This window comes from Littorina saxatilis, linkage group LG15, assembly GCF_037325665.1.
Source record: "Littorina saxatilis isolate snail1 linkage group LG15, US_GU_Lsax_2.0, whole genome shotgun sequence".
NCBI classification, from domain to species: Eukaryota; Metazoa; Mollusca; class Gastropoda; order Littorinimorpha; family Littorinidae; genus Littorina; species Littorina saxatilis.
The window spans coordinates 22,354,600-22,374,485 of record NC_090259.1 but is presented as its reverse complement, the minus strand read 5'-3'; the positions used below and the strand labels follow the sequence as shown (position 1 = coordinate 22,374,485).

Genomic DNA, 19,886 nt, shown 5'->3' with positions numbered 1-19,886 from the left:
TATTTCAAATCGCCAAACATCATTTTGACAGAGTTGCACATGGGAGAGGCGGGGGGGGGGGGGGGGGGGGGGAGGTGACTTTAAGGACCGGTTTCAACTTTAAAGCCATATGTACTCGATGACTATACACGCTAATTGCTTTACCAACAGCTGGAGACATGCTAAATTAAGTTCCCTGCAAAATATTGTGGTCTAGGACCCCTTCAATGTTGAGATATGTTAATTTTCATTTTGATCTGGATCGTCCTATTTATAGATTTGGCAACACATGCGCTGTTGACGCAAGGGAGAGAACTCCGTGTCGTTGTTGACATCCTCACTTTTTCAGAGGCTAGAACAAGCTGAAATGCACGTATATGGTCCGCGCATGACGACATATCGTCATTATATGGTCTTATGGTGCGTTTGACATCGATTGTGGGCAAACTATACTTTGTAAACACGGGAGTAAGTTAGTAAGCCTTTAAATGACAATAACATTGCCGGCAGTTTTATGGCCAATTCGACAAATTTACCAAGCAAAGTAAATCCTCTCAATATCTCTGGAATGTGCAGAAAACTGCCAAAACCTAAACGATTTTGCTAGCCTTAAAACTGAGCCTGCAGTTAATTTTGCAGATCTCCATATTATGGCTAAACTCAACTGACTTCTTCTTTGTCGGTTGAAGCTGTGATTTAGAAAATGGCCCCTTGCTGCAAAAGCCATGATAATAATATAACATCAAAGAGGTCTTCTTTTTCTCATAATTAATGATTTGGTTGAGCCAAGAAAGGCTTAGAATCAGAGGATGATTCCAGTTCAGCACCAGATTTGCTCTGTCCTGCTTATCAAAATCATTCCTTCAGTAGTTGGCCATCGCTTCAATCACCAAAAGTCACTTATCCCTTTCTGAACTTGCACAGTTGCAGTATAACCCTGCGAAGCCCAAGGCTGAGGTACTCGAAGTGAGAGTGGGTGCCACCCAAACGGGAGAGAACAAACCGAGGGGTCTGATTCGTTAAAAGCCCAACAAATCTCAGTTTCAACCAAGTCCAACACGGCGGCTGGCTCCCGACTGGTTGGTAAAGGGCAGAATATACCTGCGCAGTTTTGGCGGCACAGACGACGCACTGCATAATTATTATTGATGCTGCGATAGGGATTATGACGAGTACTTGGCCTGTTTTTCTTTAACGCAACGTGTAGCAGGCTGGGATAATCTGCAGTGCGTCGTCTGTCCTGCCGTGAAGCTACATAGGTGAGCGCCAGGCCTAACTGTCTCGTGCACCTCCCACCCCTGGTCATGCTAAATCAGCAAACTCAGCAAACTCCGCACGGATATCGCAAGACGAGACTTGCAGCAACTCGACGCTGTTGGAATTCTAACCATATGCTGCAGGGTAATAACGAAGGGAAATAAACACCCCTCCATCAGCGTTTATTGGCCCAGTGTCAATTCATAATGAATTTGGGGATTGCTGGACAAACATGCAGGCTTGCAAAGGGGAGTCAAGTCTGCTAACTTTTCTCTTCTCATTTTATTGACTTCATTGAATCATAAACGGCGTCTTTTACAGCAGAACAAAATGAGGCGGTGCATATTCAGTTTGTGTTGAAAGGTAGCATATTCCTTGAAGTACATGTACTATATTATTTAGGGGATAAATTCTGACCAGAAAGGGTAATAATTATGAATTATGAATTATGAATTTTAAAGCTGGCAGGTGTCTCTCACTTTTTAAAGGGTTTGGATTGTTTGTAGTTTTCATGCATTCTGTTGTACCGGCACGGTTGGCCTAGTGGCAAGGCGTCCGCCCCGTGATCGGGAGGTCGTGGGTTCGAACCCCGGCCGGGTCATACCTAAGACTTTAAAATTGGCAATCTAGTGGCTGCTCCGCCTGGCGTCTGGCATTATGGGGTTAGTGCTAGGACTGGTTGGTCCGGTGTCAGAATAATGTGACTGGGTGAGACATGAAGCCTGTGCTGCGACTTCTGTCTTGTGTGTGGCGCACGTTATATGTCAAAGCAGCACCGCCCTGATATGGCCCTTCGTGGTCGGCTGGGAAACAAACAAACAAACAAAAATGAATGTTGAGAATGTTTGAAATTGAAAAATACTTTACACTGACCCCGAATGCAAGCACATGTATGCATGCAAGCACACACGCACGCACGCACACACACACACCAATTTTTCTTTATCGGGACCAAACTTGGACTTGACTTACGCACTTATGTATTTCAAACAACTGTTACCCATGAACACGCATCCACCACCCCCGCCCCAGGGCCTTCCCCTATCAGAACGCCGACAGACAGACAAGACAGACAGACAGACAGACCAACAAGACTGTGTACCTTGATGGCGCCAAACTTGAGAGCCTTGGCTTTGACGGCATCATAGTCCTCCTCTTGCCCAATGTTAGCCTGAGAAAAGGATTAAACACACAACTGTCAAGGTGTATTGCAATTGAAAACCACATACTTCAGTTTGTTATCAAAGCAGTATTGCAAAGACGAATAACAAATTTGTACAAACAGAAATTGAACGAGCTGTGAGCACAGCCGTGTGTAAGAAAACACGGAATACATACATGAAGTTTAAAAATGCACTATCTAAAGAACCTTTGGTTTTGAAGGGCATTTTGCAAAACATAAGACATAAGACATTAAGTTACAGCCTTAGAGTAAGGTTAACATTAAAATCACCATTATAGGTCACAATTGTAAAATACTATATATCTGATTACCGCAAATATGACAGTTAAAATGGAATACCCACGTACACACACAAATAGAACAGGACCCAGGGGAAAATGAGATTCAGGAGATGTATTTTAGGGGAGAGGGGGTCTTGACAGCACTTGGATGAACTATTCTTAAAACGGCAGGTACGGGCCCGGATGCTGCGGGAATCTTTCAGATCAGAGGTACTCTTCACTAGGATGTCAGTCGATGGCTTGACTCCATTGTCACGTGGGTTTATTTGCCTCAATGTTTCCAGGGAAAAGCAACTCTTTCACAACCTCAAAATAACCCGACAGAGTTATTTCTAAAAATCGTCTATAAAAGACATGTTTTGTTAGCATAACAGGACCCCCATTTACGCCCTGCCAATTTAAGACTCACTCCCTTTTAAAATCCTGTTTTCTCAGATTTTTTGTTCACAACCTCTGTAAATTGACCCCCATTTTCAGACTCCCTCCTTTTCAAGACCTGGTTTTCTCAGATGTTTGGAGGTCTTAAAAAGGTGGGTTTGACTGTAACATTTTGTTCACAATCATCCGGAAAGGCATAAAAAGGAGGAGACTGATGAAGGAGGGAAGGGAGGTGAAGGATGAAAGATGGGTGGAATGGTCAAATAGGCATTTCAATTCATCATTAAAAAATTAACACCAAGATGGCAAGCACAGAAGAAGCAGACGGTTGACATGATGAAGATGAAAGAAAGATAGCGTATTTCCCCTGTACCCTACCCCAAAAAGACGTGTTACCTACCAGGTAAGCGATGACTTTGTATCCCTGTTCCACCAGCCAGACCAGAATAGTGGAGGTGTCCAGACCTCCGCTGTATGCCAGCACCACTGTACCGCGGTTACCTCCCCCTTCTGCCGCCATGCTGGGTTAGACAGGTGCTTCTGTGTCTATGGAAACTGCAAGAAAACACAATGTTCTGATACACTGAAGTTGACAGAATCCGAATTGTTGATGTCTGCAGTCAGGAATTCAAACTACTAGCATGTCCTGTGGTAAAGTGGACTCCCCTTCCCCCATTCTTTTAAGACCCTTATATATATAAGACTCCTTCCCTTTTGCAACCTTTTTCCCCACAAGTTATGTTCATAACCTCTATGAGAGTACAGCTGTTGTATGTATATATCTATATCTATATACGGCTTGTGTGTGTGTGTCTGTGTGTCTGTCTGTCTGTTCGCCATGTACGGCAAAAGTTCTCGATGGATCTGCTTCAAATTTGGTGGGCATATTCAGGTAGACCCCGGACACAATCTGGTCGATGAAAATTTTCAACACGTGCTCTCCGATTTTGGTTTTTCTGTACATCCATTCCCAGTAATTCTTCCTTATCTTCTCCAGTGTTTTGCGCGTTTATCTCCCTTCCTTCGTACGGTGCGCCGGCTTCGGCGAAGCCGGGTATTCGGCTCTACTTCTTCCCGGCGAAGCCGTACCCGGCGAAGCGGGTATTCATCTAGTATATATATATATATGGGTCTGATGCTCCCAATAGGCTGTCTGTGAAGAGATACTTTTTTTCTCTCTCTCTTTCTCTGCTAAGAGATTTTAACAAATCTCGGAAGAAAGTCTCTGCTGACTTTCAATTGTTTCTTTCACAATTTCTGATGTTTTATCTATATATATATACGACTTGTGTCTGTGTGTCTGTGTGTCTGTGTATCTGTGTATTTGTGTATTTGTGTATTCGCCATGCACGGCCAAAGTTCTCGATGGATCTGCTTCAAATTTGGTGGGCTTATTCAGAGAGACCCCGGACACAACCTCATCGATGAGATATTTCAACACGTGCTCTCAGCGCGCAGCGCTGAACCAATTTTGGTTCCACCTCAGCTATTTTGGTTCCACCTCAGCTACCCGGGCCCCCATACCGACACACCATAGCCGCTACACCACATCACAACGCCAAAGTTCTCGGTGGATCTTTTTCAAATTTGGACACCGTATTCAGCTACACCCCGGACACAATATCATCGATGAGATATTTCAACACGTGCTCTCAGCGCACAGCGCTGAACTGATTTTGGTTTTTGTGTTCATTTCACCATTATAAGTAACTCTTCCTTATCTTCTCCAGTGTTTGGCGTTTATCTCCCTTCCTTCGTGTGGTTTTCCCGTTTGTAAGTTACTATTACTATTTTTAGAATGTCACTGCGCTGTCCACTGCGCTGTCCACAACGCTTCCCTTGCACCCGTAAGTTGTTCTTACTGTCAAAGTGAAAAGGTCGAATCAATTTATAGCCACGCGAAAAATACACTCTCACCTATCTCTATATATTTATAGATACAGATATGCATATATATATACGGCTTCTCTGTGTGTGTGTGTGTTTGTGTGTGTGTGTGGGCAAAAACCTGTGTATTGTAGAGTTCTGTTTGTGATGTGGTCTAGCGGCTTTTGTCTGTCTGTATGTTCTGGCATGTGAGAAGCCACAGCAGATAATATAGGGCTAAGAAATAAGCTCTAAAATTCTCAATCCCGTTTGACAGGACTTCGCCTTCAAAGGTGATTGTGGTGAACCGCCACGCTGTCTGTCTCTGTCTCGCGCCGTTCACCCCAAATTCCCGTTTCTGAGTTACTATTTTTAGAATGTCACTGCGCTGTCAAGAACGCTACCCTTGCACCCGTAAGTTGTTCTTACTGTCAAAGTGAAAAGGTCGAATCAATTTATAGCCACGCGAAAAATACACTCTCACCTATCTCTATATATTTATAGATATAGATATACATATTTATATATACGGCTTCTCTGTGTGTGTGTTTGTGTGTGTGTGTGTGGGCAAAAACCTGTGGATTGTAGAGTTCTGTTTGTGATGGGGTCTAGCGGCTTTTGTCTGTATGTTCTGGCATTTGAGAAGCCACAACAGATAATATAGGGCTAAGAAATAAGCTCTAAAATTCTCAATCCCGTTTGACAGGACTTCGCCTGCAGTGGTGATTGTGATGAACCGCCACGCTGTCTGTCTCTGTCTCGCGATTCACCCCGGCGAAGCCGGGAATTCCTCTAGTATATATATATATATATGCAGTGGCGAACAGACAGACACTAACACACACATACATACAAAGCTACATTTTGTAGCTGACTTTCCTGATGGCTTGTTGTCGAGTGACAAGTCTGAAATACTGTGGTACCTGCTATTAAAGGATAACCTTGATGCTACCCGAAAGTGTCCTTCCCTGTCATGACAGGTATTTTTTGGTCAAGGTTAAAGACAAAGGAACAACAAAAGGTGTCCTTACTTTGAAGGTGTCCTCCTATCGGAGGGGCCTCATATCACAGGTACCTCTGTATAAAGACCACCGGCATGTCTGTGCAGCCAAGTTCCTCTTGTCAAATAAACAATTTTCTCGAGATTAGAAAAATGCTCCCTTCCACACTTGGCCTCCAAAGTTAAAGAAGAAAGACACCATTGATTTCTCTTTTCAATCCCTTGACTATTTAATTATAACTTCAAGACAAGCTGCTGCTCAGATCCGAGGACAGCCTTTTTTATTCGATTACAGCTGATGAGAACAACAAAAAAAAATACTGTGGAACCCCCTTTTTAAGACACCCACCCCCCCCACATTAAGACCATGCATAATCTGCAGTTCATAATCAAACTCTGTAGAAATACCTCCATTATAATATCCCTCCTTTCTCAGACCCAATTTTTTCACATTTCTGGAGGTTTTACACGAAGGGGTTCATGGCAAAAGGCCAAACAAAAATATAATATGTTGGTTTCGGGTAGCGTGACCCAAAAAGATAGGGTCGGTAGGTCGGCTTTTTTTTAATAATTTAAAAAAACCAAAACATTTTAGTCGATTTTAAAGGAGGCTACTTCCCTTACTCTCGGTATGGTTCGCAAAATGTGCCAACAGTTTTTTGTTTTTTTGAGAAATGAACAAAAAGTGTTAGGCTCGGCGGCAAAAACAGACCTGTTTACTTTAAACCCGAAGCAAGAGTACTTTCCCAAACAGTTGAGTGTATTTTTCAAAAGGTTGGTGTACTTTGCAAGCAAAGCCATATGGGCTAGGGAAAATGTACGCGTGGGTGCAAACGTGTTTGTGTAAGAATAGCATGTCTTGTGAACACCTTCAGAATTTAACTCCTTCCAATACAACAGGGATAAAACAATTTTATTTATCTGTCAGTTTGTAGCATTATAACCAGTATCTTCCAAACAGATTAATAATGAAAAGATGAACTTCGTGAAATAACATCTGCGGTTGACAGTGGCAAGTTCATTTTTACAATCTCAGAAAACATTGCTTCAGCACGGACTACAGCCTTTTCTTCTGGCAGGATTAGCTTTGCGGAAATGAACTTTATAATTCCTTGGCAGCTTTCAGCGGATTTCTTTGTAGCAACCTTGTCCAGGTGAGTTTTGGAACTGCAGTGTCGTCCGATGTCATATTTCCCGGCATAGGCAACGGAGAAATCTGATTTAGGCCTACAATACTTGCAGTGTGCATGACTGTTTCCCACAGTAGACTCCACAATTCCTGGCTCTTTCTTATATTTCTTCAAGAAAATGTGCTGCTTCTGCTGTTTAGACTTAGTACAGTCACCCGAAACTGGCAACATTTTCTGCTTCATTTTGCCACGATTGTCCAGACGATCGCACGTGCCAACAACTGAACGAGGTTTCCACAGCTGAAGACTCGCTGTCAGGATCTCCCTTAGACCGAAACCGATATCAGTTGTACCATCCCGTAATCAGCACACCAACACCGGAAAACGTATTCTAGACTTTTTCTTAGTCGTATTTTGTGCGTGTGTCGCGTATTGTCGTACCGATAATAATTTGGCGTACAAAATACGCCCAAATCGTACTGGTAAACAGGTCTGCAAAAAATAGGGTCGGTCGGGTTACCCTAAACCAACATATATTTTGTTTGGCCTAATGTGTTTCCTCAGGCTTAAATCAAAGGTGGAAAACATCTATTTTCTTTACTCTGTGTGTATGTGTGTGTGTGTGTGTGTATGTGTGTGTGTGTGTGTGTGTGTGTGTGTGCGTGTGTGTGTGTGTGTGTGTCTCTCTCTCTCTTTTAGGATGTTCTTGTTTTTGTTTACTATGTGCATTTGTATGCTGGTGCTTGACATGTGCTCATCTTCATAAAAAGGGCCCAAGGCCTACTCATTAAAACATTCAGACTTCAGACTTCTCTCTTTTAATAAACACCTTTCATTATATGTAATGTCATATTACGAAAAGTCACAGTGATAAAAGACTTCGTTTTTGATTTATTTTAATATTGATCATACTTGTCCATAGCATAAATGTTTCATTATGTAAAAACTCAGTTTTGATAACACATTCACATTTTGTTTATACATGTATTAACAGTACATTCCCACTTCTGTACATGACGTAAGAATTCGTGTAAATTCAGTCTGTAATGTGTACATAGTCCTGTGAATTCAGTTTTTTTGCCTTTTAATGTTATTTTTTTTAATGAATTTACGCGTATATAGATATATATATGATCAGAGTCAATAGTCCCTCTCTGGGCGAGGGCTGGTTGAAAAAAAATCGTTTGTATTGCTTATGCCACAACCCTCGTAAAATAAATTTGATTTGATCTCTCTCTCTCTCTCTCTCTCTCTCTCTCTCTCTCTCTCTCTCTCTCTCTCTCTCTCTCTCTCTCTCTCTCTCTCTCTCTCTCTCTCTCGGCTCTCTCTCTCTCTCTCCAGGTTTCGTTAAAGCTAGCAAATTAATAATCATATATATATCTCAGAGACATACATATGTCTCTGATATATATCTGAACTCTTTAACTCTATCTTGGTCTTTTTCCCCCTGTCTCTATCATTACTTTGCATCTCGTATTTCAACCATTATATCTGGACTTGATTTTCTGCATCTGGGCCCTTGGTCAACTTGCAATAAACTTTACCTGGCCTTGTCAAGCTTTCTGTTCAGTGCGCCCCATACCCTTTCAGCAGGTGCATTGCATCATTCGCATAGTCAGATATGACTGAGTTGTGTACACACTACACTCTTCCCGTGTCAGTGTCAAGTACTGCGTGCACATGCATGCAGGTTACACACTTACTGAACAAAAACCAGACACGAGTGCGCACAGGGTGGGGGTACAACGCCCCCCCTCCCCCCGCACCTACCACCCCAACCAGTGACCCCCGTAGCCGGACTAGTCAGTCACCGCTCCTTATTCTATAAATCAGTCAAAGGTTTGAAAAGCTTGACAAGGCAAAGCAAAGTTTATTGCATGTTGACCTGAAATGTTCACATAAATATGATCACCCGCACAAACATGTTGTAGAGTCCGTCCGGCTCAAAGAAGAAAGCATGGTAAACGTGACAACGCTGAATTCCAAGATAGCATACATCAAGCATTCCCCTGGCCAGAGACATACATTGCAAAATGGAAAGAAGAGATTGTTTATACAGGGCCGTCCCTTGACCACACAGCCCACACAGTAGAAGCGAAACTTTCACCCCATGCTGTATTCGAGTACTGGAGAAAAAAAACAAATCATCATCGTGTGCCTATGGTTGCATCAGCACTTGCCTTCACTGTTCTCCTTCCATCAGATCCCATTCACTTCAGTCAGGCACATTATATGCAGCATCATGCCTTTAGGCGTGATCATGTCTGAAAGAGAAGGATTGTACAAAGCCTACTTACCTGATAATTCTGAAATTCTGCCACCACCGCTGAGTTGGTTGCGTCGTCTGCTACCACGATGTGCGTCAATTTGAAGCTTCCAAAACGTTGGATCGCGAACAGCCTCTGAGCCTTGAGAAGAAAGAAATGTATGTGAGCGTCGCTCCAAAAGCCGGCGCAGGCTTTGCACACAACACAGTGGTTGGCTCACTATTCAAGGGGTGGTGTCGTCAAATCGAGTTGGTGGCAGACAATTGACAAGTGTGCTATCGCTGTATCGGCACGGACACTCGTGCGCGCAGTGCGCCAAATTCTAAGCAACTGCGCGGGTAACTGTTAAAACAGCGTTGTAAATTCATAGCTCATAATCCAGTGGCAGTTTTGATTTATGTTTGGTACAAGTCAGTTATATCAAAGCAAAATAATAATTGTAGTGAAATTATTTGACGGATTGATCCCCAAGATTACGCCTAATTAATTATTTTGGTCATTTAATCACGTACTGACCTGCCATGGTTGTCTCCCTTCAGTTGCAGACGTCTCATACGTAAGATCAACAAAATTCTCTCCCCTTCCTGGTTGCGCCGCACTGATCTACGTTTTCCTTCCAAACCCCATGTAAATCACGAAACGCATCTGTACAGTAAATTCCGTAACTTGATTGGTAACTAAAATGACATGTTATGCTTACAAGAGCAAGTTCTGCAAAGTAAGAGGCTTACTGGAGATTGCAGTAGAATATATTTATATAACTTCGTTGCTGAATTTACAACGCTGAAGTTCAACATAAGCAGTGCGCGAACTGACACTATGATGATTCGTAACGGCGAAGCGGCGACTTCACTGATTATCGAAAAAATCAATAAGGCAGGTCAATTTAAATATTCCTCAGTTAAATGACGAACACAAATATGTTTTGGAAACTGATTTTACCGTGTTAGAAATCGGCAGGGCGCTGTATCTATTAAAAAATGGTTCGTCACCAGGTTTAGACGGATTGACTACAAGTTTCATGAAATTTTTTTGGCCTAAAGTAAAAAATATGGTGGTTAATTCCCTTCAAAATGCATTTAGAGTCGGTGAATTGTCAGATACTCAGAAAAGAGCAGTTATCACGTTAATTCATAAGGGTAAAGATTTGCCGAGAGATAGCCTTAAGAATTGGAGACCTATATCTGTAACCAATACAGATTATAAAATGCTGGCAAAATGTTTATCGCAGCGCTTATCTGGTGTTATTTCTGACCTCGTGTCGGAAGATCAGACAGGATTTATTAAGGGAAGAAAGGCAAGTAACTTGATTAGATTAATCGATGATGTCATTAATTACGCAAATGAAAGAAATCAACCCGGTATATTACTTGCCCTTGACTACGCCCGAGCCTACGATTCCATCTCAAAAGACTATGTGGTCTGGTCCTTTAAAAAATTTGGTTTTGGCGAAAAATTTGTGAAATGGATTAAAGTTCTAATGACAAACACCACGAGCTGCATAAATTATATGGGCTGGATTTCGGAAGAAATAAGTGTGAATTCCGGAATCCGTCAGGGATGTCCCATCTCACCTTTGGCCTTCGTGCTTGCTGTAGAATTATTAGCAATCAAAATCCGAAGTCACCCCAATATTAAAGGATTTGCCTTACCAGATGTAGATTTTGCAGAACAAACATCGCGTATCCTGAAACTGGCTATGTACGCCGATGATATAACTGTTTTACTTCAAGATAAAAACGACATGGAAACGGTTTTGGAAATCATTGATGATTTCTCCAATATATCTCGCTTAAAATTAAATAAAAGTAAAACGGAAGCAATGTGGTTGGGATCGCGTAAAAACTGTCAAGAGAAATATTGCGATATTAAATGGAATACCCAGGTTAAAATCATGGGAATTATTTTTAAAAATGACATCCCGGCCTCTGAAATTATGGAAAATTGGTCCAAAAGACTTGAAAAAGTTGAACAAATCATTTGCAGATGGTCAAGAAGGAATTTAAGTATAAGCGGCAAATTGTGTATTATTAAGTCCTTCTTAGTTTCACAATTTGTTTACGCTATGCAGGCGCTTCTTGCCCCTGTTAAAGTTCTCGATAAGCTGAATACTATTTTGTTCAGATTTCTCTGGAAAAGGAAGTATTCAAATACAAAAGCCTTTGAAAAAGTTAAACGAAATGTATTGTGTAATGTGGTGGAAGAAGGTGGTATTAACATGATAAACGTCCACGATATGCAGACTTCTTTTTTACTCACATGGGCAGCAAAACTTCAACAACGAAAATATGAACCGTGGACAACGATTCCATTAAGTCTTTATCAGGTATTGGGAAGAAATTTACTTTGTTTTAAAGCCACAACACCACTAAAACTGTTTCAAGGTATTGAATGCATTCGATCAAACTTTTGGAAAGAAGTTCTCTTAAAATGGATCCATAATAAAGCATTGATTTATGAGAGAGAAGATCGCTTTGGTGATCAATGTTTATGGAACAATATAAATGTGATGTATAAAAATAAAAGCTTATATTTTAAAAAATGGATAGAAGCACACTTAGATACGGTGAAAGATATTTGGGATAACGGAGATATGATTCCTTTTAACCAGCTGTGCACAAAGATAGGATACAGTCCCTCTAGATTTTTTGAGTACGGCGCAATGAAGACCGCTGTGCGAGCGCTTGCACTTCGCAAAAACACAGCCAGCCCGCGAGCAGGCGAACACAATAATGACCTTGACACGCGGAACCCTGTGATCACTAACCCTTCCGCGAGAAAGTTTCGCATACTGATAGTCCAGTCTAAAGCGAGCGAGCCTTGCGCTGTTACATTTTGGTTACATAAATATCAGGTTAAACTAGATCACAATTATTGGCTGTTAGCAAGCGAATGTACAAAAGAAGAAAGATTGAGATTGTTACAATGGAAAATTTTACATAATATTTATCCCACGAATATATTATTAAATAAAATGAAAATTAGAGAAACAAAATTATGTACATTTTGTAAACACATTGATTATGTTGAACACTTTTTTTGGCAGTGTGAGAAGTTGACGTGCTTTTGGGAAAATGTTGTCCATTATATTTTTAGAAATACAGGATTAAATGTGCACCTCTCAGAACAAGATATCTTGTTTGGTTATCAACCTAATAATATATGCCAAAATAATAAGGTAATTAATCACATTATTTTGATTGCAAAAATGTGTATTAGTAAATATAAGTATGGTGATAGATACGATTTGAATAGTATATTGGAAAATGAAATGTACATTAGAAGATTGTGAGTACTGTATAAGTCGAGACGAGGTGAAGTTTGTTCATGGAACGTTTGATAATTTGAAAAAAAAAAAAAAAAAAAAAAAAAAAAAAAAAAAAAGTATACATTATAAATGATACCACCACCATCATTACCCACCCCCACCCCCCGCCTCTCTCTCTCTCTCTCTCTCTCTCTCTCTCTCTCTCTCTCTCTCTCTCTCTCTTTCCCTCTCTCTTATTCTCTCTCTCTCTCTCTCTCTCTCTCTCTCTCTCTCTCTCTCTCTCTCTCTCTCTCTCTCGTCTGTCTGTTATGTCTTAATGTTGTATATATATATTTATACTTGCCATTTATGATACATGTTGAAGGATGAATGATGATACATTGTAGACGGATGCATGTTACTGATTAAAAGCCCCACAATGATGTGCTTGGCAAATACGAATAAAAAAAGGAAGAAAAAAGAAAAAAAAAAAAAAGCAAGGGCATTCACTCTTTCACAACCCATTCAAACCCGACAGAGTGTTTTTTTCGAACATCGTCGAACATGGTTTATATTTACTTCAATTGTGTACCATAATAATGAGGTCCTTGAGCTTTTTGCATAGAACTGCGATAGGTTTTAGAAGTGTGTGATACATGTGTGTTATTACCAGATGTGCTTTTACTTACCTTTCTGCTTCTGTTTCATGATGTGTGTGTCTGTGCGCGTGCGTGTGTGTGTAAATACGCAAAACAAATACATATGTAAGAGCTATTTGCAAAATTATGAAACTAGCTCATAAACATTTCTTATTTATTCATTTTAATAAAATGTACCTGTGTGCTTGTTCAGAGTGTTTACAACTTTGATTGTTTAGCGTGAACATTTACGCATTATTAGAAAAGAAACTTACTACACATAACATTAATGATCTAGCATAACTGGTGCTCATCGATTTGCTTCAGTTGTGATTTTCCATCCAAGCCAAGAGGTGTTCTTGTGGAGTAGAAAGTATCGGATTTGGATACTTTTATGTATTTTACAGTCCTAAGAATCGAGGAAGACGCACATGGTTATGATGGTGGCGTCTCTAAGACTTTTCAAGGTCGAAGTGCAAAGGTGGCTCTTCGGTCTTGCAGAGACTGCTGAGTACACTATACGGTCTCTGGGTAATGGTTTTATTATATTTGTTGTTATCTGATTGAGCTCGAGTCATTCATACAGAAAATTGGCTATGTCAGAGTTTTTTTGTTTTAAAGTTTATTTTGTGACGAAGTTGACATAAATGAAACCTATACACACCCCTATACCGGGGGTGTAATTAGTTTATTGTTTTTAATGTTTGCATATCGATCTTTGCAGTGTGAGCTTTGTGATTTGTGATGATGTTGATGAGCCTAATCCGTATCAATATTCATATTTATTGTTGTGATTGTGAATATGAATTGTTTTTGACTGATAGTTTTTTCTGCAATGAAAAGAGAACGCAGTTTTCATTCTTAAAAAAAAAAAAAAAAAAAAAAAAAAATAAAATAAAAATAAAAATAAGGCAGGTCAAATGCTCCGCCTGTGGAGCAATGATATAATCAGTCACGGATGCACACACGCACTGACGCAAAGAGCTAGGAGACTGAACGGCCCCTAACATGGACCACTTCTTGTTCTGACAAACCGGACTCCAAATTTTATTCGCCAAATATCCTTTCTGAAGATAACGGGCACATGTCAGAACCATTACCTGTTATGGTTGAAGTCAGTTCATCTAATGGATACAGAGAACTTGATGAGAGAGAGTTGAGAAGGGAAGGCTGAAGGGGGTGGAGTAGGGGGGACGGTGCTCACGTGGCTTTTACGAAATCGGCCCGGCAATCAGTGAAAACTAAGAACCAAAATCTTTTGCTTTAAGTAATCAAAGAAGTGCTCATAGTTGGGTTTTTAATCATACTGACTTAGATTGGCCAGGTCTAAGGTCAAATTATTCAGTCTGATGAGTGTGGCTCATCAATGGAGACTGAAAACAAAACAAATCAATTGCCGCCCGGCACTATCCGGTAGCATAAACGAGTCACTAATAACTGTTAGATGTCAAACCATGACTTGCGATTGAGAGAGAGAGAGAGAGAGAGAGAGAGAGAGAGAGAGAGAGAGAGAGAGAGAGAGAGAGAGTAGTGTACGTATGTTACTGTTTGTGTGCCGTGTATATGTGTGTGTGTGTGTTTGTGAGTGTGTGTTATATGAAGTCTTATATCGCGCGCGTATCTCCAGACTCGGACTCAAGGCGCAGGGATCTATTTATGCCGTGTGAGATGGAATTTTTTACACAATACATCACGCATTCACATCGATCAGCAGATCGCAGCCATTTCGGCGCATATCCTACTTTTCACGGCCTATTATTCCAAGTCACACGGGTATTTTGGTGGAATTTTTTTTATCTATGCCTAAACAATTTTGCCAGGAAAGACCCTTTTGTCAATCGTGGGATCTTTAACGTGCACACCCCAATGTAGTGTACACGAAGGGACCTCGGTTTTTCGTCTCATCCGAAAGACTAGCACTTGAACCCACCACCTAGGTTAGGAAAAGGGGGAGAAAATTGCTAACGCCCTGACCCAGGGTCGAACTCGCAACGGTCTCTCGCCGCTTCCGAGCGCAAGTGCGTTACCACTCGGCCACCCAGTCCTTATGTGTCAGTGTGTCAGTGTGTGTGTGTGTGTGTGTGTGTGTGTGTGTGTGTGTGTGTGTGTGTGCGTGCGTGTGTGTTTGTGTCCCGGGACCCCCATTTTGAATGTTTAGAGGGTCCGTGGACCCCCAAAGCGGAGTTTTAGAGAGTCCCAAGAGTCCTGGGTCCGCTAAACCCCCTTATGTACATCATAATAACGAATTGTGATCGCGAATAATGTGATATGAACTGATTGGGGGTATTTATTACCAGAATATTCGAGGAGGACACTACAACTTAACCTTGTAAAATTGTGCCCGCGTGAAACTGGCATAATTTGTGCTTGCACTTTGACTAAGCTGACGACTACAGAGTTTGAAAAGTGTATACAACAACAACGACGACAACGGGATATTTAGTGCGTCCCGGGACCCGCACTTTATAGGTTAAGTGCGTCCCGGGACCCCCTGCATGAATTTCTAGTACGTGGTCAGTTTCGGCTTCTAGTGCGCATGGTGCGTACAGGACGCAGGGACGCGCACTATGGGGAGCCCTGAGTGTGTGTGCGTGTGAGTGTGCGAGTATGTGACGGTGTGCAATGTAAGGGAGAGCACTTTTACATTTAGTTTGAGCTCCAACGTGTAGTTACTTCCCGTCGACCACATGTCATTCAATCGGGGGGGGGGGGGGGGGGGGGGGGGGGATGGGGGTGATATCATTTGTTGAAGGAGGGACAACTCCAGCCGTTCAAAGAGTTTCAGTTGTCAATAGAATAACCCCCGCCTTTACCTTAGACTCAAGGAACTACGCTCAATGAACGACAACATGAAATCGCAAACCAAAACTACCAAATCTAAAGAAACAACCCAAAGGAAAAATAAATCCCTGTGTACACACACACGCACACACACTCACACACACACACACACACACACACTGGACACACCACCCAGGCATTAGGGGTGAATGCAAAGAGCATGCAATGCACAAACCACGTAGGCCTACCACTAAGGCCCTACTGAGTCGGAATGGGTATAGAGAACAATGCTCAAACAGCACACGACACAGGCTTTAAATGAGTGTGTGCAGAGGGAAATGCACAAACCGCCACGTTCTTAGGAGTAAACGCAGAAAGAAATACACAAACCACACACCTCACAGATCTTTGGAGTATAGGAAAAAAATGCACAAGCCGCTCTACTCTGTCGCGTTTTTAGGCTACGTGTGCTGATAATCAGTCAGCGAGGGTTATTTTCTTGTCGCACATGATATCATTTTGTTGTTTGTGCCTGAACAAGATGACCTCGATATAACACAGACACGATTAAAGTATGACAAGAGCCGGAAACACCGACACATGCAGTGTCTATGCCAGTCCCGCGGACAGAGTGGTTTGATATAATATCACACACCAGTTACCAGTGTATCAGTCGTCTGCATTGACTAGACGGTAATGTTTTCTTTTTCTATTTTCCGGTATTATTGTTGGTAAGCAGAAAAGAGAGAGAGAGACAGAGAGAGAGAGAGAGAGAGAGAGAGAGAGAGAGAGAGAGAGAGAAAATCAAATGTGTGTGTGTGTGTACTGTGTGTGTGTTTGTGTGTGCGCGCGCGCGTGCGTGCGTCAGTGTGTGTGTAAGACGGTGTGTATGTGTGTGTGTGTGTGCACTTGTGTTAGTGTAAAAGGAGGGCCAAAAGAAGGGAGTAATCCCTTCCACGCATTATTTTACTTGAGTGCGTGTACCCTCCCCTTTAAAATTTTAAAAGGCAGTGACAGCTTTTACAAAATGTGCGAGGCTTTGCTTTCGCTACAGGATTTGAAGGGCCAAAATGCAAGTCACAGGACTTTAAGGTCATGTAAACTTTTTTTCAGTGCCGGGTTTGCGTGGTGATGTGCGTGCGTGCGTGCGTGCGTGCGTGCGTGAGGTTGTTCCAGCGTCGCGGACGACGCTGGTATCTGCGGTCGGGAAGACTTTCCACAGGGCGCCGCCATGTTTTCTGTGCTCGACTGCGAGCAGACCACAGGCACATTACACCCAAAATTCTTGTAGGCATACACAGACGCAACATAGCATATACAGACAATAACACCCACAACACTTCAACTGCATATGAAAGGAATAAAAATAAATCCGCAAATCAGTCGCGCACAATACACCAGTTAGAAAAACAAGGAGTACCAAAGCGGCGTGCAGAAACTAAACTGACTCGGAGACTGAGAAGAAACATTTATCACACGATGTGGATAGCAAACATTAAAATAAAACAGATAAGTCAAGCAAAAAATAAACACAAATATCGAAAACACAATAAACAAAGGTAAAGAAAACAAAAAGAGATGCTTGCCGACAGTCAGTGTGTGTGTGCGTGGTTTGCCGTGTGCGTCAGCGGCGTGTGTGTGTGTGTGTGTGTGTGTGTGTGTGTGCGTGCGCGTGCATGCGTGCGTAGGCTACGTTCTTGCGTGTGTGCGTTCGAATGAGAAAGAAGAGAGAGAGAGGATTGAACAATGAGGTCACGTTCTCTGTCACATGAATACATATACACACACTGAAGGCTACTTCGGACACGAACACTTGCCAACAACTGTGGTTGGACATGCTTTTGAAATGTAATATTTTTTCGACATGATTTCTGGACATACGAATGCCGCTGTGTTGCCTGCTGATGTTGCGAATGATGAAGGTTTTGAGTTGACTGACCTTGAGGAGGGATTGCATCAGGCGTTTATCGTCTCAAATTATATCCTTGCTATTTTTCAGGAGTCAACTATTGCCATTCATGGTAACTTGGATAGTCAATGTTTTTATTTGTTTGATTCCCATCAAAGAAACAGAAATGGTAACCATTCTTCAAATGGCGCTGCAGTTTTGATGTCATCAAGTTAATTCCTTTGCAGAATTGATTGATTTTCTCAAAAGCCATTATCAATGTGTTTATCAATTAACACCTGTTCATTTCTGTCCAACTGCAATGCAAACTCAATGTGGAGGAAACAAGGATTCATTACAAACAAGTCATCCCTGTACATCAACAGATTTATGTACCTCAATCAATACTGCTAGTATGAGTGACAGGAATCTAAAAGAAAAAACAACCAAACGCAAATGTACTACTACTTCTACGACTCGTTTGAATGTAAAACAGAAATGTAACACTATCTGTGACAATGACGGTTCTACGACTCGTTTGAAGGACAGTATAGATCGAACCTTAACCCACAACTACGACAATTTGTGTCAGACTTTTTTCAACAGGAAAATATGCCTCTGTTCAACAGTAACCAAAACATGGAAGATGTTTTTGAAACTTTACAGAAATGTAACACTAGCCTATCTGTGATAATGTTGCTTTTGAATTGAACCCACATTTGTTGAACAGGAGAGAATGTTCCTGTTCAACAGTGCCCAAAACACTGAATCTGACGTTTTTGAATCTTTTCTGTCATCTAACTGAATCTGACGTTTTTGAATCTTTTCTGTCATCTAACCCAATTGCTCATGACTTCATCGATCTTGAACATGCCTACTTTTCAAAGAAAGACAGACAAAAGCGAAATCTGCATGTTAGCCATCTGCCTGAAATGGTCAATGCACTTTTGTAAAATTGTCACAGCTGTTATGCACTTTTGTGAAATGGTCAGTGCTGTTGTGCACTTATGCAAAACTTGGTGCTGTGCTGTTAACATTTGAACAAAATGCATTTTGTTCAAATGTTTAGTGCAACTTGCTACTATATAATCGCTGTATGCGCTTTGTGGTAATAATGCACTGTTGTGAAAAGTTTGCGCTAAATGTTGGCACTATGCATCATTGTTGGAGCACCCTCCTGTAGATGCACCATGCTGAAAAATGTACTTATGAATCAAGCATTGACTGAAATAAACAATTTATATATCCAGCACAACATGCAATTCATTAACTTTTGACCCTAACCTTTAACACTTCCCAAAATAAATCTTTGGTGGACATTGCATCGACGCTGTTCATTTTGAATGAACATTTTTCTTGTGTGTGTTTGTGCTTGTGTTCCTACGCTTGTCATAATGTGTTAGTGTGGACGTCTATTTCAGCTCTTATCTATGCATGTCTTTTTGTCTCTGTCTGTACTATATGGTGTATTTTCAACACACACTGACCCAGTGATACCATCTTCTCTCACCGTATAGATCTGTGTCTGTTGATTGTGTGCGTTAGTACCGTAAAGTTCTTAGTAAACGCCCGGACACAGTAGGGGGTGGGCGTTTACAAGGTTACAGTATATTCATGTTCAGCAGTCCGCTGCTCCTTTTGATCCAGAGTTACCTTCGTATTTTCTTTTCGCTATATTGTACTTTTGCTCTATGATTATGACACTAGTTCTGTCAGTTTTTACTGTTGCGTTGACACCATAAGGATTTCGCGTATCATGTTTCGTGAAGTTCGCAGTCGATTATAGTAGCAACTTAAAATTCGTTGTTTTGACAGTCCTGCTCACATGCACGCACACATCCACGTACGTACTCACTCACTCACACGCACACAGACACACAAACACACACAGAGAGACACAGACAGACAGACAGACACACACACACACATACACACACACACACACACACACACACACACACACACACACACACACACACAGCCAGAACCCC

At 41.5% G+C, this 19,886-nt stretch overlaps 1 protein-coding gene across 1 annotated transcript in view; it reads right to left on the bottom strand.

Moving 5' to 3' along the window:
* LOC138948822 (argininosuccinate synthase-like) overlaps positions 1–9,546 on the bottom strand; it is a 28,043-nt gene extending 18,497 nt beyond the window's left edge. The window contains exons 1-3 of the mRNA XM_070320451.1: positions 9,372–9,546; positions 3,479–3,633; positions 2,339–2,407 (exon numbers count right to left, since the gene is read on the bottom strand). Of these exons, the coding sequence (XP_070176552.1) occupies positions 2,339–2,407; positions 3,479–3,598 (189 nt within the window). The 5' untranslated portion in view covers positions 3,599–3,633; positions 9,372–9,546. The remainder of the gene's footprint in view (positions 1–2,338; positions 2,408–3,478; positions 3,634–9,371) is intronic.
* Between the last annotated feature and the right edge of the window lie 10,340 nt (positions 9,547–19,886).